The 24,287-nt window shown below is 44.3% G+C and overlaps 1 protein-coding gene across 1 annotated transcript; it reads left to right on the plus strand.

The window, feature by feature from the left end:
* The first annotated feature begins 3,819 nt into the window (after positions 1–3,819).
* LOC147737462 (uncharacterized) lies at positions 3,820–4,891 on the plus strand. The gene is made up of 2 exons (XM_086924099.1): positions 3,820–4,162; positions 4,248–4,891. The coding sequence occupies exons 1-2, from the start codon at positions 3,820–3,822 to the stop codon at positions 4,889–4,891; spliced, it is 987 nt and encodes a 328-aa protein (XP_086780225.1).
* Positions 4,892–24,287: the final 19,396 nt, after the last annotated feature.

Raw genomic sequence — 24,287 nt, forward strand, 5'->3', positions numbered from 1 at the left:
AAAGCTATCAGTCAAATCAAGAAAGGCAAAGCGGCAGGCCCGGATGGGTTGCCGGGAGAGCTCTACAAAACACTTGAGAACGCCATTATACCAATATTAATTGAACTCTTTAATGGCATTCTATTGGAAGAACAGCCTATGCCTAAATCTTGGGGCGAGGCCACAATTGTCCTTATCCCCAAACCAGGGAAATCCCCATTAGAGTGTGGGTCATACAGACCAATATCGTTACTTAACAACGACTATAAAATTTTTACAACTATAATCGCCACAAGACTGGCTAGCGTTATTGGTACTGTAATCCATCAAGATCAGAAAGGATTTATTAAGGGGCGACAATTAGCTGAGCTAACCCGTGAGCTAATAGGGGCTATAGATATTGCCACCGCTTTTTCTCTCCCTTTGGCTACCCTGACTCTAGACGCAACCAAGGCATTTGATAGAGTTAACTGGCTCTATCTAAATGATGTCCTAAAAAAATTTAACTGTGGCGAAGTGTTCTGCAGAATGATTAAACAGTTGTACAACTCACCGTCAGCTAGGTTGCTGGTTAATGGGTCCTTGACTGAAGCATTTAATATTACAAGAGGTACAAGGCAGGGCTGCCCGCTTTCCCCTCTCCTATTCGACTTATACATCAAGCCTTTTGCCCAGGTGTTAAGGGAAGAGGTGGACATTTCACCCTTCTGTTTCGGAGACTGAGAAAGACGGGTAGCACTATATGCAGACGACATATTAGTGTTTACAGCTGATCCAGTCAAGGCATACCCAGTGGTTATACAACGTGCTGTAGAATTTGGCCATGTCTCAGGTTACGACATAAATTCGAGCAAGAGTGAGATCATGGCATGGAACTTACCCAATTTAGATCTCGGGATTAATATCTCATCCTCAATGCGGTATTTGGGAATCAAAATAACTCAAGATGTCGGCACCCTTGCACAAACTAATTTGGAAAGAATACACAGTGAAAGCAAAAGACTTATGAAATCTTGGACACACCTGCCTCTCTCTATAACAGGAAGGGTTAACTTAGTCAAAATGTGTATTCTCCCAAAATTCACCTTTATTTTTAACACTATCCCAATTACTATGAACACCAAAATGTTGGAAAAATGTCAAAGAGAAATCAATTCATTTATATGGAATTACAATACTACAAGAATATCATGGAAGAAGCTCAGAAGAAGAAGAGAAAAAGGGGGCCTTGCACTACCGGACTTAATGTTCTATTCATGGGCCTTTCAGATGTCCTATTCTAGAATGCTTCTCAAAATGCCATCTAATCTACCTAATACATCCATGTATGGAGCCATGCTAAAGGAGACAAATCTTGCAGCATATGGCTTTATGTTTAAATTTGGTAGTCAAACTTTCTTCAAAAATATAAAACTGAAAATACTACACTCATGGGCCAAAAATTGGTTTAACATCAGGAAAAAACTGGGACTATCTTACTATTCAAACTATGCACCAATTTGGGACTCTCCCGGGTTACCACTATGCCTGAAAGATAACTTGTCCAATATAATTGAACAAGCAGGCATCTGTAAATGGGGCCACCTATTTAAAGATAAAAAACTTATAACTTGGGATGAGTTATACGAGCAAGTTGGCCCAGAGCTTTCCAGATTCAAATATATTCAAATGGATAGTTGGGCAAGATCTGAAATCCGTAAAGACAGTAACATTGGAAAAATAAGCGAAACGGAACAACAATTGGTAGAACGTCCAACTGGAGGAAAAGAAGTAGCTAGATGGTACTGGCTTCTGTTGGAAGAAAGCGAAGGGGAGTTTAAACTCCCGGATAAGTTATGGGGGACAGAAATTGGGATTCCATGCGAGGAGAGATGGATAAACTCTTTTGAGATTTTACGCAATATCGTAAAGCCCTCTTGGCTTGTACGAAATCACATTTTCTCTGTACATAGGGCATATTTAACACCGCAGAAACTCTCTAAATATCAAACAGACAAAAAATGTAATAAATGTAACTTAGCAGACGCATGTGACATACATATGTTCCTAGAATGCCCTAATATCACAAAATTCTGGGAAGACGTGAAAAACACTTTAAATTCCATACTAAACACTTCCTTGTCAATAACTCTCCCACTTGTCATCTTTGGAACAGAAGACAACATCACAGGCAAGGAAAAATCATTTCTCTTCTATGCAATTTTGATGGCGAGAAGACAGATTTGCATTCAATGGGTAGAGAAGACACCTCCTCTACACTGTTCATGGCTTACTTCATTATATGAGATATCCAAAAGAGACCTAATGAGATCTGTAAACAAGAGAAAGTTAGCATTTTGGGACCTCCTGACCAACTGGAGATGATCCGGGGTTTTTTTTTTTTTTTTTTTTTACCCGGGTCCGATGATTATGCCATCTTTACTCTTTTGGACCAAGGGCTAGGACAGTTTCGAACAAGGTCCGGCAGGTTGAAACATACCTAGATAGAGTCAAAAGAACGCTCCCCTAACTGGCTTTTTCTTTCTCGACACATATCTCCCGCCATTAACACATATCACGCCAGTAAGGTCGTGCAAGGTGGTTGGTATCTTCCATCAGAGGGGAAGGCAGATGAGGACAAAAAAAAAAAAAAAAAAAAATCTGTTTTTAAATCCACAGGTGATTGAAGAGTGGGCATAGAAGACAAAATGGTAGTCAGTAATAAGCAAATAATTGAAAACTATTAAAGGACCAATGCTAAAGAAGTAAAGTTGCTTCAGAGCTCCAACAAAAGAAAAGTATCTAATGAAAAGATGTGGTGAGAAACTTGGATTTGAGTAAAATAAAGAATGTAAAAGCAGTTTCTCTAAATAGACTTCCTGCTGCTCTAATGGTAAATGAAGAATGCCCTGGAGATGCTAACCAAGGGCAAGAAACCATCTGTCTGAACCAGAGAGGGCAAGCATCAGTCTTAAGTTCTATCCAGTCCAAGAGAAGATAATACACACAGAACAAATGGGACTTGAAGAGTTTTTAACAGACCTCAGCAAATGGAACACTTGAGCACCATATACAGTGAATTGTCTTTATATCAAAAACAAATATCTGTTCGTCACTTATAGAGTGTAAACGAAGATGCTTAAAAGACAGGTAGTCCGCTTAGAACTAAGATACCTCTTAGTTACGAACAAGCGATGTGGGTATATCTGGGACAAAGGGAAGGAGAATGAGGGGAATAAATGCACCTCTGTGACCAATGACCACCTTTTGCTTGTAGTCCAGGTCCCAGTGTCCACTATCATTCTTGCCCATTAGATGTGACCTCGGGTACTTGTTACCGGGCAAGACCTGCACAATCTTTAACATCCTCATTGTAGTCTTATATACAGACATGGAAGACATCCATAAGAAGGGTGACCAGAAACAATGTGCTGCTACTGATGCACAATAGTATTCTAAATGTTCATGCCAATACATTATGTGAATATGTACCTAGCTTTGAAATACTGAACACCAACCAAAGACCTGATCAATGCTTCATTAACTCATAAATAAATATGAGAAAAGGGTTAGAGAGTCCACATGGATGTAATGAAGAGGCAATAATCCCATGAGAGGCTTCCCCATAAGTACCAGCAGCTGCTGATATTAAGGTTGTAGGGTGAATTAGGTTGCCTACAGAGGTTATAAACTGTGAACTCTACAGAGAAGTGATCTTTGGCTAAATAAAAGTGTTAAGTTGAACAAGTCAGCACATTTGAGTGGGTGATGCTGAATAGGAATTAGTATTGTCATATGGTGTGTCAGCTAGAAAAATCCCAACTTGGAAATATTAACTTCAGAAAGAAATCTTATCTCATAATGGAATGTATACAAGACAAAACCGAACCTGGAGATATTAGCACCAAAAAGAAGTCTCATACCTGCTCTGAATGTGAGAAGAGCTTTAGTTGTCAATCCAGACTCAGTCAGCATGAGAAAATTCACACTGGGGAAAAACTTCATCAGTGCTCTGAATGCCTGAAACGCTTCACTCACAAACACCAGCTGACTCAACATGTGAGAATTCACACTGGGGAAAAACCTCATAAGTGCTCTGAATGCCACAAAGGTTTCCGTTGTAAATTCAGCCTTATTCAACATGAGAGAATACATACTGGAGAAAAACCTTTTCATTGCTCTGAATGTCTGAGAAGCTTCAATTGTAAAACCCTTCTCAGTCAACATGTGAACACTCACACTGGACTATCAGTGCTCTGAATGCCTAAATTGTTACCAATGTAAAGCAGATCTCACTCGACATGAGAGAACGCATACTGGGCAAAAACCTCATAAGTGCTCTGAATGCCAGAAAACCTTCAGTCGGAAAACCATTCTCACTCGGCATGAGTTAACCCATTCTGGGCAGAAATCCCATCAGTGCTCTGAATGCCCAAAAAACTTTAGTCGTAAATACCTTCTCACTCAACATGAGAGAACCCACACCGGAGAAAAACCATATCACTGCTCTGAATGCCATAAAAGATATGGTCTGAAAAGTGGTCTTAAATTCCATGAGAGAACTCACACTGGGGAGAAACCATATAAGTGCTCTGAATGTCACAACAACTTTAGAGATAGAGCTAGTCTCACTCACCATGAACAAACTCACACTGGGCAAAAACCTTATCAGTGCTCTGAATGCCTAAAAAAGTTCAGTTATAAAACCAGTCTTATTGTACATCAGAGAACTCACACTGGGGAAAAACCTTTTCAGTGCCTTGAATGCCAGAAAAGCTTCAGTTATAAACTCAGACTAACTTTACATGAGAGAACTCATTCTGGGGAAAAACCTCATCAGTGCTCTGAATGCCAGAAAACCTTTAGTCTGAAAAGTCATCTTACTGTTCATGAGAGAACACACAATGGGGGGAGAACCTTTTCGGAGCTCTGAATTCCAGAGAAGCTTTAGTTATAAAATAATTCTCACTCCACATATAAAAGCCCATCCCACCTAAAATATTGTATGAGTGTTATGAAGGCATGTAAAAATTCAGTTGGAAGGTCAAAGTTATAAAGGAAAAGTGTTTATTAGTGTTTTGAATGCCAGAAAAGCTTTAGTCAGAAAATTCATTTCAATGAACATGAAAGAATGCATCCTGTGCCAAATCCTTATCACTGTTCTGAATGTCAGAAACACTTGAGTTGTAAAATGGACGCCCGTCGACATGAGTGAACCCCCACTGAGTGAAAAACCTTAAACATATATCCTTTGCCAGAAGCACTTGTCACACCCATTGCAGTGGTTGTAAACCATCTATACTAAGAGCAAAACTGGTTTACTTCCAATCTCAAAAAGCTGACGCTGATAATTCCTCAAATAGATCTTTGGTTCTACCAAGCACAGTTCACAGGCTCCTCTTCTAAGATTCATGGGTTACCTTCGCTACAGCTTTTAGAATGACATGATGTTTTCCTTTTTTCTTTTAAACATATCTTTATCGCACGCACATTTTATAGCTTATGTTTTAACGCACCCCTCCAAGTGGACAGTCCATTCTTAAGATTAATTCATGTCACGTCTTATACACAGATCAAACATGTATACATATATTGCTATCTTTCCCACGTAGAAGACACCTGCGGAAAAATGTATCCAATTGCCCCCCATTCCCACATCTTATAGTGAATAGAAAGGTGCTCTACTATCCCTCTTCTAGTATAGCCACCCACCCGTCGGCGGTGCCCACACCCTTGTCCCTTTTCTCCTTGCCCCCTCTCCTTTTTTTTGCATATACTGCCACTTCCGTATGATTAATAGCCATTAGACGAGTGAGCCATTGTTGGATCAATGGTGCTGAGAGGTCTTGCCATGCCGTATCCAAGCTTAGCCGAAAATCCATCATTACAATAAACACAAATGCCTGTGCCTGGCTAGGGATTGATTCATTACTAATCCCCAGTAATATAAGTTGTGGGCTCTGCACTATACTTAGTCCCAGTTTTCCCTCCAGGAACTCAGTAATGTCCCCAATCAGGCCACCTAGGGCTGGGCAGGTTGCAAACAGCGTATCAAATGCGCCCCGTGTGAATGGCATTGGGTACAATGTTCATTTCTGGTTCCACCCCATTTAGCTATTTCCCCCTGAGTGTAGTACAACTTGTAATCTGTTTTAAAATGCTGTACTTGAGAAAGGCAAAACTTAAGATTGTCTGTGCCAGATTTCTGGACTCCGAGAGACGTCTTTTCCTGCTTGAACCTTCTCTTCACACAACATTATCTGCTTTTCTATATCATCTGGCATGAGCTTATTCAAGAACTGATAAAGCTTCCCGATGGGGGTTTGCTAATCGACCAGTTCAACCTTATAAATACCTTTGCCCCTCCTGCTTTTTTCAGTAAAAAAATCACAGAGAAATTGGGGAAATTTGGACACAGCTAAATGTTACCAAATTTTGTTAAACAATGCCCCTGCGCAGGATTCCATTTCTCTAGCTTCTTTGAATAGTATTTATAATTGGATTGCCTCCGCGGCCAATACGTGCCTGCCATCGTCGGCTAAAAAATTTAATGACCATCGCCCCCCTGCCCCGTGGTTTACGGAGCAGCTAAAAACTGAAAAAAGCAAGTGTAAAGCGGTGTAAAGAAGTTGGAGAAGGAACTAGGCTCCTGAGGCCAAACAGATTTATAAAGCCACACTGAAAAAATATCATGCATTGTGTAAAAAGGTATATGCTGACTTTGTTTCCTCGTCTATTTCGGGGGCAAACAATTGCTCGCGGACGCTGTTTTCCATGGTTAAAAAGCTGCCAGGTTCTGGGACTGAGCCTAGTCCGCCTGTTCTTGATGAACCTCAATGTGATTCCCTTCCCAGGTTCTTCATAAACAAAGTCGAACAAATTCATCAGAAACTAGGGGGAATTAATTTGTCAACCCCGGCCCTGCAGAACACTACCCGGATGTATTCCGGGTCAGAAGTCTCACGGTTAAAATTGGAGCAGTGGGATCTTTTGGATATAGGCTCCCTATTAAAATTTTTAACTAGTATCTAATCAGGTTCTCCATGTGATCTGCTTCCAGCCACAGTGCTTCTTCAGATGTAACAACCCGCTCTTGGATTAGTGATGGGACTACTAAACGCTTCTCTTAGAGAAGCACAGATGCCCACAGTCTGGAAACATGCAATGGTCTTACCTCTGTTAAAAAAGCAAATGCAGATCTAACCATGCCATCTAATTTTAGACCCATTTCCCTGCTCCCGACTTTCTCGAAGGTGTTGGAGAAACACGTAAATGGCCAGTTACCTTTGTTCGTGGAAGCATCCCAATTTTTCCACAACTCGCAATCAGGATTCAGAGCAGGGTTCTCTACGGAGACCACATTGATAGGCGTTACTGAGATGTTACGCTAGCGCTTGGACGCCGGTGACACAATTGCCCTTATTTTATTGGATCTAAGTGCCGCTTTTGATACGGTTTCTCATACCGTATTACTTGAATCTTTACAGGCACTGGGTATTGCTGGGACTGCGCTTGGCTGGGTGTCTTTCTTTTTAGCGGAATGAACATTCCCGGTGTTCTCTACCAGGGCCTCTTCAAAGTCTTATTCTTCCCTGTATGGTGTGCCACAGGGTTCTATTTTGAGCCCGTTGTTTTTCAATATTTATGTGCAACCATTAGCAATGATTTCGGAAGCTGCAGGGCTTGCATTGTTTTCCTATGCTGATGATACACAAATCATCTTTTCATTCTATAAAGAATATGTGGATCTCTTGCTTCCACACCTGACGATGGTTCTGGAGAAGGCTTTAGAACAGGGACAGTTACCGGCTACTATGAGAGAAGCGCTTCTGGTGGCACTGCCAAAACCGGGTAAACCGCGAAATAGGTGCGAGTCATATCGACCCTTGTCCCTAATGAATACCGATGTTAAAATTATTGCCAAAGTGCTCGCGACACGATTGCGCCTGCTTCTCTCGGTCATGGTGTTACCGGTTCAGTCCGGTTTTATCCCCCTTCGCTCTACCACTCACAATTTGAGGGCTCTGTTCGCGGTGCTACATCTCCTCAAACCAGACTTGGCTGCGGTGGCTGTTATGCTAGACGCCGCGAAAGCATTCGACTCAGTTGCATGGCGGTATATGATTGCGGTACTGCACCGTATGGGAGTGCCTTTTTTCTTTACCTCGCGAATCACTCAGCTCTACACGAATCCCATAGCGTGCGTGCGCGTTAACGGTCATGTATCGGCACCGTTTCCTGTCCAGAGGGGGACTCGACAGGGCTGTCCTCTTTCGCCTTTGCTATTGCTATTGTGTTGGAACCTCTGGCGTGTGTTCTGAGGCAGCGTTATGCTGCTGCTGCACTGAAGTTCCCTCTCAGATCCCTGGCAGTGTCCATGTATGCCGATGATATGGTCCTCTACGTGCGAGAGCCTGCTCGTTATGTGAAGTAGTGTGGCTCACTGGTTAGAGGCGGCAGACCCGAGAGCAGAGGACGGCCCGGGACCAGGGTTCGATTCCCGGCGCGGCAGGTTTCTGGACCAGGGTCAGCGGACTCGATAATTCTCTCGCCTCGGTGCCCACTCTGATCAGCGATCACACTCGGCAACTCTGGGCATTAGCTTGCCTCATCTTCACTAACGGCCCCACCAGACCGCCGGGGATGCCTGGTCTCACCCTGGAGATACCCATTAAGGGACCATCTCTCAGGGAAGCCAGGAAGGGTTTCGCAGCGGTCGAAGCGCCTTGGGACCCTACGGGTAAGTAGTGCGCTATATAAAATGCCAATACAATACATACGTTATCTGGAATCCATACTTCGGGAATTCGTCCGGTTTGGGCGACACTCGGGCCTTTCCATTAACTGGGAGACATCTATTATGCTGCCACTCACCGACATCACACTGCCTTTTCCCTTGGAGTTCCCGTTGGAGTGGGCGACGGAACCGGTGCGTTATCTAGGGATTTGGATGCATAGTGATAGCCGAGAAGTAATCCGGGCTAACTATGGAGTGGCCATTTCCAAATTGGAAGACCAGGTGGCGCGTTGGATTCGGCTCCCTCTCACATTCGCTGATCGGGTATCTCTGATCAAAATGGTGGTACTTTCGAAATTTTTATATCTTTTTGTTAATATCCCTCTCGCGCTGGCGTCGCATTTCTTCACCAGGCTGCAATCCTTGTTGATTACCTTGACCTGGGCTGGAAAGAAACCGCGAGTGAAGTGGGAGGTGTTGACTAAGCCATACGGCCTTGGGGGCTTCGCTATACCAGACATGAAACTATACTATCTTTGCGCACAGGCACACTTTGCCACCTACTGGCTGTCGGCCCCACCATATACCCCTCACGTAGCACTCGAAGCTAGTGCGGTCATGCCAATTCCCCTAAAGGCGATGATAGTCAATCCACGCTCGGTATTTGATAAAGGGGAAGTGGACACGGTGCAATCTACCTCTAAAGCTTGGCGCGAATTGGGTAGACGGGCAAACAGATTGCCGTTGTATGCCCCTAGTATGCCATTGCTGTATCATGCAGAGATCTCGGTCTCGAGCGAAATTGGGGCTCTACAGGTGTTACAGGGTGCGGGGATGCACACGGTAGGGGATCTCTTCCCAGGTGCCACGTTCCTCTCCTTACAGAAAATGTTGGAACAGTCCCCTAACACTGCTATGTCTACGTTTATGTATGTTAGGCTCCGTGCTGCCATACATACCTTATATCCTATGTATCCGGAAGAACCTCCGGCACTGGGAGCTTTACAGTTGATATATACCACGACAAATAGAGTAAAATTACTCTCCAGACTGTACCGAGCCTCGCAAGAGGATGAGGGAGGAGACGCGGGGACAGCCAAAGCTAGATGGGATGGGTGCTTGCCGGAACCGCTCACTGATGATGAGTGGTCAGAATGCTGCTCCATGACGGGAGGATTTGTGGCCAACGGCAACTTTCGCCTCATTCATTATACATTTTTGCACCAATGGTACTACACTCCAGTGCAGCTGGTTAGGTATGGTCTTCGTGATACGTCTCAATGTGTACGTTGTGGTATGGAAAAGGCAGACTTTGTACACCTGGCCTGGGGATGTGCACGTGTGTATGCCTTCTGGGTTGCTGTGACTGAGGCACTCTCTAAAATGACGTTGACTGTTGTTGTGCTGGACATACGCTTGTGTTTGTTGGGTATGGCCTCCGGTGTGCCGGCGGGTGTGAGGGGCTTGATAGTGCTAGCACTGCAAATTGCCAAACGTAGGGTTGCTGTATCCTGGGATGGAGACGGGCACCAGATGTTCAACTATGGTTGAAAGACATGGCATATTGCAGGGATCAACTGGTATGCTATTATGAGGAACTTCCTACAATGTCTCGACCACGTGATATCTGGGGCCCATACACGGCGTACATGCTCTCCCTGGTTGATGATGATAGTGCCGAAAGTGTAAGTGGGGATTCACCGACAGATGAGGGGGGTCCTGAGGGGCTGTGAGTGTGCGCTGCCTGCTCTGCTGTAGTGATTGCTGAGCTGTGCTTCGTCCCCTTTGCACAATTTGCCTCTTGCTAGTTGATAACATAGACATGTGGCTCTCCCCTCCGTGTGCCAGTGGCCTGTATCCTGTACTGGGATGGGTGCTCACGGGTTGCGGGATCTGGCCAACAGGTTTCCTGATTGACTGCATATTATACGTTGCTTACCCTATACTCTTCTGTATTACATGACAATGCTATGACCTGAATTCTGGGATGTTTGGGTGGGGGGATGCTGGGGATCTAGGTTGTTGTTCTTATAAAATCACAAAATGAGACTGCATTCAACATGTATAATGATAATACAAGGTACACGCAATGCCTGGAGCAATGTATATCGTTTGCTGTTGCTTATATCACACAGGTTGACCAGATATCGTCGATTATATGCATCATAATATTCTTCGTTTGTTTGTTCGCAGCCGGCCCTCTTTATGGGTTGTAGGCTAACTGGTGTGTGCTTGTATCAAGTGAAATAAAGGTCTTCCAAAAAAAAAAAAAAGATAAGTGAAGAGAAGCGCGAAAAATAAATAAAAAAAATCATCTTTTCATTATCAGCAGGGGGAAATAGGACCCTTCTAATCAGCAATTAGGCTTGCGCAAGATTGCAGTATCAATGCAACTCAATTTGCTCAAGCTTAACGGGGAAAAGACGGAAGTACTCATTTTTGGGAAAGAGTCTGAACCTTGGGGCCCCCAACATTGGCCAGCTGAAATGGGACCTTTACCCATGCCCTCCTCTCAGGCACGCAATCTAGGCTTTATTATCGACAATAAATTGTCAATGAAACAACAGGCAGTTCAGACAGCAGCCACCTGTTTTACCATCTTAAAATGGCTAAAAAAAATAATCTGGATGCTTCCTGTTGAGACCCAAAGAACAGTCATCCAGGCTCTAGTAACATCTCGCCTGGACTACGGTAACATTCTCTTCCTGGGGTCTAACAGAGAGGTACTACCTAAGCTTCAGGTTGTGCAAAACTCTGCTGCCAGATTGCTTAGCGGCCTTCCCAGAATGTCCAACATGGGAAATGCCCTGAGAGAACTGCATTGGCTTAAGGTAGATAAGGTAGAACATCGCATAAAATTTAAAGCCTTATGCTATATGTTCAGAATAAAGATCGGCTCTGCCCCCAAATATCTACAATATCTGGTTCATGAGTACCACCCCCGGCGCCTACTTCGCTCGTCATCAGGAGAACTGTTTGAAATCCCGAGGTTTAAATTGTCGAGAATGGGAGGCCGCTCCTTTCCTCTTCTTGGGCCAACCTTATGGAATTCCTTACCTGACGGGATGAGGAGGGAGAAGCTGTTTCCCGTCTTCCGGAAACAATTAAAAACCAGTTTTTTTAACCAACATTGCTAATTCCGATATTGCGCTGGGAAACCCTTGTTGGATAGCTGTGCGCACTACAAAATAAAATTAAAAAAATAAAATAAAAAAAAAGAGCTGAAGATATTTTAAAAAACTTGTAATGCCCTAGATTAAACCTGTGACGTAGGGTCTCAAACAATTCATGTAAGAGTCCCAAAAAATTACCGGGGATTAACATTTTTCTGTAATGCAGTGTAGATGTTCAGTGTAGAAGTTCAGCCAACCCAGGCCTACTTGAACAAACAATGGACGGTCTTAAATTGAACTCTTTTATAGTATCCATACTAAAGCTGCCTCCAAAATACACCCATTGCCGCATCCCCTACCAGAAGCTTGTACAGGATTAGTACTTTGATAAGCCTCTCATTTTATCCGCAATAAAATAGATTTCTGTTGCAGGACAGTGGCCCAGTAGTAGATTGTTATATAAGGTACTGCTAACGCCCTGCGCTCTCTCAGGAGGTTTAGATATTTCAGCACCATTATAGGCCTAGTACAAGCCGACAAAAATCGAGAGATCGTCCCATCAATAACCTTAAACCATTGGTTCCCTACTTCAAGAGGGATGGTCCTAAAAAGTAGAGTATTTTAGGGATCTTGATCAAATTGATTCTACCTATTAAAGACATTTGTAAGTTGTTTATTCTGCCAAATTCTACCCTTGTACTTTTTATTATTGGATCCAAGTTTGCCTTTATAATTTTATCTACCTCAACTATGATTTTTACCCCTAAATAGGTAGCCCCCTCAACCACTCGCCAATCCTCCCATTCCACTTCTGTGTTTTTAACAATTTGGTTTTATGGATATCCAGAAAATCTGCCGAACTGCTCAGCCTATTCATTTATTTCTCTTAATGCTTCCCTGGGATCTGTAGTAACTACTGCCAAGTCATCGGCCAGTATTTTTCTTTCCCAATCATGCAACCTAATAGGCTGCATAACATTTTTTTTTCCTAACCTCCTTATCATAGGATCAATATACAAGGCAAATAACAAGGGAGAGCAGGGATATTCTGTCTAGTACCTCACTGTATTTTTATAAGTTCCAATCCTAACCTTGAGATGCTGATACAATGCTTTCAAGGCCATTTAAAGCCTGGCCCCTAAACCAATCTGCTTGATCAGAGACCGTGCCAGCAGACCCTGTCAAATGCTTTTGCAACATCCAAGTGTATTTGCACCATTGAGTCTCCCTTCACTGCCGCTGCGTCAAAGTGTAAATACCCGCCTGATGTGGTCAGTTGTTCCTCGATCCGGATCAAAGCTGTGTTTCCAAGCAGATACGATTTTGCTAATTTTTCCAGACAGCCTTGTAGCCTAGATCTTGGAGTAGATTTTAGAGTCACTGTTCATTAGGTTAATCGGCTGGTATGAGCCTAGTTCTAATGTAGACTTCCCTTATTTTAGGAATACCACAATATTTATTAAGGCCCGAGACCCATGTGACGCCTCCCCTCCCTGTACTATCAGCAAAAGTTCCAGCAGGTACTTATTGAGCAAGGGGGACAAAATCTTATAGAACTCTCCCGGAATGAGTTCCGTTCCAGCTGCCATCCCAGCTGCAAGGACGGAGGTTGCTAACTCGATTTCCTCCATAGTGATTGGTTGACCTAAATATTCCTGGTCTTCCTCTCCTATATTCTCCATCATCACGGAGTTCAGATATCTTATCAAGTCCTCAGACTCCCCTCCCACATCCTTGGTGTATACCTTTGGTAAAATCTCTAAAAGGCAGCCTTTATTCCTTCTGGCTCTGAGACTATTCCTAACACAGGATCTTGAACTTCCTGAATATGGGACTAGGTTATTTGCTGCTTAGTCCACACCGCCAACAAATGACCCACCCCTAACTATATTCAAAAAAATTATATTTCTGCAGCCTTCTTTGTCTAAAAACTCACTGTTGCTACTTTAGCCACAGCCTCTTTCAGCTGTGCCGTCTGAGTCTCCATATCCAACGCCACTGTTTCCCTCACCATAGCTTCTGCGATTGACAGCCTTTTATAGAGGTCACCCAGAAGGAGTCTCTCTTTTTTGATGGGCCCAGCTGTACCAGTCAGTCTCGCCTCGAACCCCATCTTGGAAGGCATCCCAGATTATCCCAGCAGGAGCACTACCCATGTTTTTAGGCATAAAAACAGAAATCCATTCCTGCATGTAATTTAGGTATGCATCATTCAGTAACAGAGCCCGTTCAAAAGACCAACCCCACGACTGACCCAACTTATCTAGATGAGGGACCTCTAGTACCAACAGGTTATGGTCTGACGTGACCATGGGATATTTCTCTCTTCGGCAACCCTGCAAAAGATCTAGGGAAATAAAAAAATAGTCTAGCCTTGCATAAACTTTATGTGGAGCTGAAAAATTAGGGACTGACGCTAATCAAGAAAGAAGATCAGAACAAGCTGAACCGGCCAAGACATGGATACCAGCACTGCCGGCAAACTAAGATGGGACTATTCTACTACCCATCAGGTTTACAGTGAGGACGGGGGAGGAAAAAGCTTAACACGAGTCCGCTCTGGCAACTTCCCTGAACCAAAAGACCTCCCTCTATTGAATTTATTTACTCCACCTTAAAGCAAATGCAACGGGATGCCCGGTTGGAACATCGTTGGGCCCACTAGGCCACAAAAAATTGCTTGGGTCAGTTTAGAAAATCAGTAAAACTTCCTCAGATATCAAGGAGAGAGTGACCCTTGAGGAGGAAGGGGCCAGAGTAACAGAGGGGAAAGGCAGGAAACTCTAAAAGCATAACGACGCACATTATTCACACATGACGGACGTAATGTGGAAACTTGAGGAATTCGATAACCAACAGCATTGAAACAATCTAAGGTTTCTGGGTCTAGCAGAAAACATTGAGGGGAGTGATATCAGATGTATTATGGTGAGACTTCTTAAGGGAGTTTTTCCTGACTTACCTCAGTGGAACTGGGACACTGAGGTGCAGCAAGCTCATCGTTTTCCGATGATGCTAAGAAAAAAACAAGCACTGGCGTTGCCAATAGGTTTCGCATTTGGAAAGTTGGAGCTATTGGTTTTGTAAATGACATTTTATATTTATATATTGTTATTGGCATTGTCAATAACAATATCTAAATATAAAATGTCATTTACAAAACCAATAGCTTCAACTTTTCAAATGCGAAACCTATTGGCAACGCCAGTGCTTGTTATTGTGACTGTCTGTACTTTCTGAATTTCACTAAACATTTTTCGTATTTATATATATTTACAGTGCTGCAGTGCTTTTTTAAAGTGGCCCATCGGCACAGTAGTCATATATAAATCATCTAAGCAAACAGACAAACACGGCAAGGCTTTAAATATACTGTTTAAAATAAACTGTTCCAAGAAGCCTCCGAGATTAATCGTAGGGTCACATTAGCACGGGCATCTGGCTACTGTTTTCTGGAAAGCTTTCACAATTGTAGTAAAGCATTGGCTGGCTTCGTGAGGGGAAAGAGCATTACAGAGTGAGAGAAAGAATAGGTCTCGCTTTTGGGACATTATAATTATTTAGTTTTGCAGAACACTATCCTTGATGCAACATCAGCTGTTGCATGGCTAAACCTTGTACCTTATAAGTGTTTAGCCATGCAACAGTTGATGTTGTTGCACCAAGGATATTGTGCTGCACAACTAAACACATACCAATGCTTGTTTAACGATGTTGTGCAGCATGGATAAAGAGGCACCCCCCCATTAAAATAAAGATGCTAATATGCAGTCGCAGCAGCTGTGTAATTTTGTAGGTAAAAGCACAATACATGAACGCACCTACAGCGTGCGCGTGAAGTTTTTTTTTTCTTCATTTACTGATCCAAGTTGTACTCGTAAATAAAGAAAAATAAAGCAGTGGCAAAGGTTTTTTTTTTAAGGCGGGTGGAGGAAAATAACGAAAGCTGGGCTCAGAAGTAACACGGAAAGTACTGGTGCGGGAAAGATCATAGAGGATGGCGGCTGGACAAGCAGGGCGAGAGAGAGCAACGTGGAGTACTTGAGAACAGAAGCACACAGGAGAAAGAGAGCAACGCGGAACGGGTAGAAGCGCACAGGGAAAAAAGCAATGCGTTGGAGGTGAAGCACACAAGGGCAAGCACAACACTGGAAGTAACACTGAAAGTACTGGTGCGGGAAAGATCATAGAGGATGGCGGCTGGACAAGCAGGGCGAGAGAGAGCAACGTGGAGTACTTGAGAACAGAAGCACACAGGAGAAAGAGAGCAACGCGGAACGGGTAGAAGCGCACAGGGAAAAAAGCAATGCGTTGGAGGTGAAGCACACAAGGGCAAGCACAACACTGGAAGTAACACTGAAAGTACTGGTGCGGGAAAGATCATAGAGGATGGCGGCTGGACAAGCAGGGCGAGCGAGAGCAACGTGGACAGGGAAAAAAGCAATGCGTGGGAGGTGAAGCACACAAGGGCAAGCACAACACTGGAAGTAACACGGAAAGTACTGGTGCGGGAAAGATCATAGAGGATGGCGGCTGGACAAGCAGGGCGAGCGAGAGCAACGTGGACAGGGAAAAAAGCAATGCGTGGGAGGTGAAGCACACAAGGGCAAGCACAACACTGGAAGTAACACGGAAAGTACTGGTGCGGGAAAGATCATAGAGGATGGCGGCTGGACAAGCAGGGCGAGCGAGAGCAACGTGGACAGGGAAAAAAGCAATGCGTGGGAGGTGAAGCACACAAGGGCAAGCAGAACACTGGAAGTAACACGGAAAGTACTGGTGCGGGAAAGATCATAGAGGATGGCGGCTGGACAAGCAGGGCGAGCGAGAGCAACGTGGACAGGGAAAAAAGCAATGCGTGGGAGGTGAAGCACACAAGGGCAAGCAGAACACTGGAAGTAACACGGAAAGTACTGGTGCGGGAAAGATCAGAGAGGTTGGCAGCTGGACAAGCAGGGCAAGAGAGAGCAACGTGGAGCACATGAGAAAAGAAGCACACAGGAGAAAGAGAGCATCGCAGAACGGGTAGAAGCACACAGGGAAAAAAGCAATGCGTGGGAGGTGAAGCACACAAGGGCAAGCACAACACTGGAAGTAACACGGAAAGTACTGGTGCGGGAAAGATCATAGAGGATGGCGGCTGGACAAGCAGGGCGAGCGAGAGCAACGTGGACAGGGAAAAAAGCAATGCGTGGGAGGTGAAGCACACAAGGGCAAGCACAACACTGGAAGTAACACGGAAAGTACTGGTGCGGGAAAGATCATAGAGGATGGCGGCTGGACAAGCAGGGCGAGCGAGAGCAACGTGGACAGGGAAAAAAGCAATGCGTGGGAGGTGAAGCACACAAGGGCAAGCAGAACACTGGAAGTAACACGGAAAGTACTGGTGCGGGAAAGATCAGAGAGGTTGGCAGCTGGACAAGCAGGGCAAGAGAGAGCAACGTGGAGCACATGAGAAAAGAAGCACACAGGAGAAAGAGAGCATCGCAGAACGGGTAGAAGCACACAGGGAAAAAAGCAATGCGTGGGAGATGAAGCACACAAGGGCAAGCACAACACTGAGGGAGTGGCGGAGCAACATGGAGAAACAAGCACTGGAGGGAGCAGGTAGGAGTGCACGAGGAACACCAGAGAGCGGGGGCGAAGAGTCGAGCAGTGAGGTGCGGGTGAGGTGAAGCAACAGAGGGCGTGGGTAGGTAGGAGAAGCAATGGGTGAAAGAGCAGTGTAGAGCGGGTGGGGGAGAAGGACGCTGACGACAGAGCAACATGTAAAGTAGATTGGGAGAGAGGGGCACATGAGCGACGGCTGAAAAGCAAACAACACTTATGAATATAAAAAAAACGAGGTATAGAATGACGAGCAACGTGATGAGAAAGGGAGGGGGTAAACAAGAAAACGATGGGAATAGGGGAGAAGTGTGGCAGGCAGATGGCTGCGCGGAGGGAAGCCGGATAGGGACGGGAGAGCCTGGTGGGGGGCGGGAAGGTATAGAATGACGAGAAAACGATGGGAATCAAAAAATAGAAACGAAAGAAAAACAATGTAAACCCGGGAAAGCAAGACTATTCCGCCATGCTCGGCTCGAAAAAGCAAATGGCCGGATGGGGGCGGGAGAGCCTGGTGGGGGGGGCGGGAATGCGTGCGAGGGGAGAAGTGTGATAGGCAGATGGGCCGGATGGGGGCGGGAGAGCCTGGTGGCAGATGGGCCGGATGGGGCGGGAGAGCCTGGTGGGGGGGCGGGAATGCGTGCGAGGGGAGAAGTGTGATAGGCAGATGCGCGGAGGGAAGCCGGATGGGGGCGGGAGAGCCTGGTGGGGGCAGGCGGATTAGGGAGATGCTCGTGCGTGTGTGGTCACGTGACCCGCTTTTGTGGTCACATGACCTCACATGCACTGTAAAGAAACCGCAGTGGAAACCGCAGTGGTTTGACTATTCGATCGAGCCCATGAATTTTCGCCATTCCATTCGCAAGCGAATGGTAATAAGCGAAACCTAACAAGTGGCAGGACAACCTGAACGGCCTCTGGCAGTTTTATTTTTCTTCGATAACTTCCTACTCCGGTAAGCCATATTCAACAAGACAGAAGGCAAGCGCACCTATGAGGTGCATACGTTCTTTGTCCGCCCGGACTTTTGCCACACTATTGTGGAAAGTCGATGCCGACTAAGCCAGCTGATTTCATCCTTTCAGGGACTATGTAGTGAGGCATATCTATTAAATCCAGCCCGTCTTCAAGTTCTCTCTAATGGGAGGGTGCAGATTTTTACATCTGAAATGAAGGCCGAATAGTATCTGAATGAGATTAAAGGAGGTCCAGGGTGCCAGGATTAGAATGAAACTTTTCCCTTAATAACTCTGTAAGGATTTCTGCAGCCGGCAGTCTATGGACTTTAAGAAGTGGGCTCTTTTTTTTTTCCTTCTTACTTATATTTACCACTGAATCTTTCTTTTCCTTCCTTTGTCTTTTTTTCCGCCCTGATTTTTACATGAGGGTTGGAGCCTGGGGGCACTTCGGGCAAGGTGAAGTGGGTGGCATCAACAGGGTCAGATCTGACCTATTTGCTTGTTTGTGGTGGAGGTGGTCAGGGGGCGAGTGCCTTAGGGTGGCTTGGGGGAGGGGTCGGGTGACGTAGGGGCAGGGGAGGTCATCAAAGTAGACAGGGACAGTCATGCTAAAGGGGGGTGACAGTTAGCTTTTCACAAATTATGAATTTATTTGCAGATTGCAACTATTAATATTTATGGGTTAAATGATCCCATGAAAAGGCGTAGGGTAGCCCTTGATATGCTTCATCTCAAGGCAGGCATCATGTGTGCAAGAGGCACACATTGAGGGTTCTAGGAAGACACTGTTGGAGTGTTTAGGGTACCAAGGGGTCGGTAGTACTTCACAAGGAGCACGTAAACGGGGGTTGCAATTTTGGCATGAAAAGGCGGAGGCATGTTCCCAAGGGTTTAGGTAGACAAAAAAGGGCGCTGGGTCATCGCGCAGTGTCAGTTCCCCAAAGAGGGTTTTACACTATGTTCAGTATATGGGTCAGTCTTTGATGACCCAGCGGTGTTTGTGTGGTTAAACTCTGAGTTATCATTATGGCCACTCCTGCTTATCATGTGTGGGGATTTCTATATCAATTCAAATGTGGATTTGGTAGGCACGGGCCCTAGAAAGTATAAAGGTCGTACATCTAAGGCTCTTCAGTCTCTGCTGGATCTAGGCTCCACCCATGTTCTGAGGGACGTTTGGAGAAAGAAATATACCTCAGATCCTGGTTTTACATATTTGACGTGAAATTTTCCAATAGCAAGATCATTAATATGCTCACTAATATAAATGTCCCATATCCGCCAGAATGAGATCATTGTCCTTGCAGACCGACGCCCCTTCTGGGATTCCTTTGCCACACTAGTTGAAAACATTTGTAAATAAAATCATCAACAAACTAAAACCTATTACCACATGTTCAAAAGCCTGCAGTGCCAAAACCATTTAACCTGACCAATATGCCTCCGTGACAATCACCATATTTGTAAAAACATCTCTCTTGGTAGGAAACATCCCAGACATTAATGCTGTTATAATGACACATCTCGTAAAGACACCTGCCAGTGACCTAAATGTCCTTGCCAATTACAGACTGATTTCTGGCCTGCATCAGTATTACTAAATCCTGGAAGTATCTTAGTGACTTCTAGCTAGTCATCAGGCACCAAAGAAGTATTAAAACTATCCTATTGAACCTCTGGTAAGCATCCCTCTCTGCCAGGGACCACAGTAAAAGCTGCATATTGATCCTCCTAGTCCTGTTCGCAGCTTTATATACAGACAACCACATCCCATTATATCTGAAGGTACTAATATTGGCAGATTATATTTTTATGTCCCCCTCGTTACTGAATAATGCTATTTTCTATAATGCTCAGGAGTCTCCTTTGAGCGATCATAATCCGGTCATCCTTATCCTGGATATTACCTGTGGCATCCTGAGCAAAGGTGGCAGGAACTGGGTTCCAAATAAGGTGCTACCCTGTGACCAGGGGAGGAGGCTTAGATGGGCCAATGTAACTCCAGATATCTTTTTAAAGGGCCTTTGTGAGAAATGCACAGATAGTATCGCTATTTGCATTGACCCTCTAAGCACCAAGAATGAGGTACTTGGAGCTTTTGAGGGAATTTGCACTCAGATAGGCCGTGATTTAAGTATAAAAACTCAAATGAGATCCAAGTGTGGCCCTAAGTGGTTTGACGAAAAATGCTCACAAGCTCACCGCTCTCTAATGTTAGCCTTGAAAAAACAACCTCGGGATAGGGATTTGATAGCCGCGAGGAGGAAGTAGTATAAGCTAGTACTGCACAGTCGGAAAAAAGAAATCAAGGATGAGGCGTGGAATTCACTGTTGTCCGTGTAGGAGTTAAGGGATAGTTCCAGGTTCTGGACTATCATAAACACCCCCTTTTTTTGGGGGGGGGGGGATAATGAGGAACAGGAGTGTAATATTACAGAAGCCCAATGGCTTTCTCACTTTGAAGCGATTTATAAGGCGAGGGGGACCTCTGAATGTATTCCCTGGTCCTCATTTCATCAAGATAGTACCACGCTTGAGTTTAATGAGGGGGAAATTGAGAAAGCCATAAGAGTCACTGCTAGTAATAAAGCGCTGGGACGAGATGGTGTTCCAGCAGACCTCTATAAAAGCAACCCTCATTTCTGGGCTAAAATTCTTGCTAACGTCTTTAGTGCTGTGGGCACAGCTGGTATCCCGGCCTCCTGGTCAAAATCAATTATTCCCATCTTCAAAAGGGGCAGCAAGGGGATCCTCTGTGTTATAGGCCGATATCTCTTATTGATTCCTCTGTGAAAATTCTAGGAAAGGTAATTTTAACTAAAATCACAGAGTGGATACATGAGAGGGGGATCTTGTCTAATATGCAATATGGTTTTAGATGTGGGAGGAGCACCATGGACCAGTGTTTAAATTTGCATTTATTAATAGGCCAATACACTATGGCCAAGAAGGGCTGCCTGAAGATGGCTCTTATGGATTTGTCCAGCGCGTTTGACTTGGTCAACAGGTCAAAGCTCTGGAATATTTTATTGGAAAGGCTCTTGACCCCTGTCCAGTTTTTTTTTTAAGCTAACCTTCATCAAGATCTTACAGCTTCGGTCAGGATAACCCAGGCTGGTGATTGCACCAGATCTTTTAACTCTGGCAGGGGCGTCCGACAGGGATGTATTTTAGCACCCCTACTTTTTACCCTTTATATTAGTGATCTGGACAAAATGGTTGTGGAGGCGGCTTTGGATATTCCGCGTGTGGGAGACTGTTTTATCCCTGTGCTCCTATACGCGGATGGCTCTGTACTTTTAGCCCGTACTGCGGTGGGCCTTCAGCGGCTCCTAGATGCTTTCGGGACGTTTTTGCACTCACTGGACTTATTCGTGAATAACGGAAAGTCACACACCATGACAGTAGGCTAAGGAGCTAGAAAAACATGTTATTGTAATGGAGTGGAAGTTTCTCCTGTGTCCTCTTTCACTTACTTGGGAGAGCTATTTGACAATAGGTCATCCTGGGTCCCGCAACAAAAAGTTAAAAAGAATGCAGTTATACAAGCTTTCTCGTCTCTTGTAGGGTTTGCACAGCGTTTGGGGGCCAGGCCGATAGAGGCTATTCTAAAAGTTTATAAAGCGCTTGGCCATTGCGGCCTATGGATCCTCCATCTGGGGCTATAAAGATCAGGCTGGGATACAGATAGCTGAAAATAAATTCCTTCGGAGTCTTCTGTCTGTACCACAATCTACCCCAACATATGCTATTCACCAGGAGTTAGGGCTAGGCTATGTCACTGATATTTTGAATACAGCACCGTTGCTTTGCTGGCTCAAAACTTGGCTGAACCCTGACTTAACCCTGAACCATATGATTTTACAGGACTGTGTTAAATTAGATAAGTCCTTAAAAATCAAATGGCTGTCTTATGTCAAATGTATGTTGTTTAAAATAGGACGGCCAGAACTTTATGAGGAATAAAGTTTTGATGATGGGGCCAGAAGAGCAGGAGCTATGTAAACCTCTAGTTAGGCCCTATTACCTGTTAAAAACATCAATTAACATGGAACCTTATTTATCAATTGTTAACAATCCTTACCATCGTTGGCTCCTAACTAGGCTCCGTTTTAACTTGATTCATCTCACATTGGGGGATTATCGGGAATGGTGTAACCCTGTTGACGCTGAACCCTGGCAATGTGATAATTTCTCAACCCAGGACACCTTACATTTTATGATGTTCTGTGACTTTTATTCCAATATTCGTATGAGATTTCTGGTTCCTATTCTGAGAGGAAAGGGTTATTTTCAACATTGCATCTTTTTTGGTAGCGGCGCTGAGGCTAAAGAACAAGAGAAATTTGAAGATGATTTCTTCATAAGTAAGATTGTAAGGCGGCTCATAGTTATTTTATTAGAACAAGGGGTGCGACCTGTTGATAATGTTTTATTTAATGAATTGAAATATTGTCTGTGTATTTTAATCATTATGTTAAATTACTTGTAATATTGTTTATGTTTCTGGTTTGTTTCTGAACTTTTATGATTTTAACTAATCGAATAAAGTGGATTGACTGACTGACTGACAACCACATCATTCTCTCTTCTCAGCTTTAGACCTCTTTTGGGCTCAAATGTGTTCGACTCCAGTGGTTCAGATCGCATTTCACTAACTGCAATGACCAGTGATGTTTCTGAGGGTTCATCTCTCAGACCAACTCTCTTCACCTACAATGGCTCGACTCACTTCTATCCTCGACAACACCCGCAGTGGCTACCACCATGCTGACAATACCATAATACACATTAAAATCCCCAAAAAACTAGAGAAAAAATGTAACAGCATCATTGCCTCCAACACATAGAGAAATGGTTGACAAAAAATTCCTTGGAATCTTTTTCAACGATGAACTGTACGTCTCCACTTGCATTGTCTTTTTTCTTCAAGACCATAACTCCTAGAATGAAAAGAAAAAACAGAATTGGGACAGCAATTCACACCAGGACCTTTGAAACTTGGCATTTATGACTATGGATAACTTGCTACCTTCGCCAAGCGTGTTATGTCCTGTCTCTAAGAATTAATCTGCTCTGTTCTTTCTGTACCTCTGTTTAAAACCTCTCTGTTGTAATATCATTATGTACAGCTTGTTTAAAACTTAGATTTCCTTTATAAGGCATTCTTCACCCTCTATCTCCATTCACTGTGCTTTCACTCTCAATTCTCCCTTCACTTTCTGTTTGGCAGGTGTTTATTTTCCTATGTGTTTGTTTCTATTTTTTCCTGTGCTCTACTGCAGCGCATGCTCCATCTCCATTGTGTGTACATAAAGAGCTTCTGCCCATAGGCTAGTCAGTTGCTATAGTTTCCTTGCCTTGTATGTCTGCACAGGGACTGTGTAGAAGAGTAGGGTCTGCTTCCTATGGTCACCCCACTATTTGCTGTGATTTTCTGGTTTTTTGACTCTAGACTGGCTATGGTCCTGCTAATCAGGACCAATTGATACCATGTACTTTAGGTACATACCAGATTGGGTATTGGGTCACCTTTGTGAGCCCCTGTATAGTCTACCATAGGTACCCAGGGCATAGGTGCATCCAAGGCCTACCAGGGGCTGCAGCATGTATTATGCCAACCCTGGCTGGCCCTCCAAACTGACAGCACAGGTCTGTTTCACACAGCCTGGGTAAGGTGGTGTAATCACCCCTTACTTAGATATAGTATATCTATATCTACCTTATATATAGACACATATGCACCTATAAGTCACTCCTATGGCAGGCCTTAACAATCCTGGAGGCAGAGTGCTTGGTTTTATGTGAGAGGGTGCCCTAGCATGAGCTAAGCCCCTCTGCAGCTTTCGGAACCATCTCCTTATAGCTGATCTATGATATAGCCATACCATATACTCTTAAGTGCATTATAAT

Source organism: Lissotriton vulgaris, chromosome 1_1 (assembly GCF_964263255.1).
Source record: "Lissotriton vulgaris chromosome 1_1, aLisVul1.2, whole genome shotgun sequence".
Classification (NCBI taxonomy): Eukaryota; Metazoa; Chordata; class Amphibia; order Caudata; family Salamandridae; genus Lissotriton; species Lissotriton vulgaris.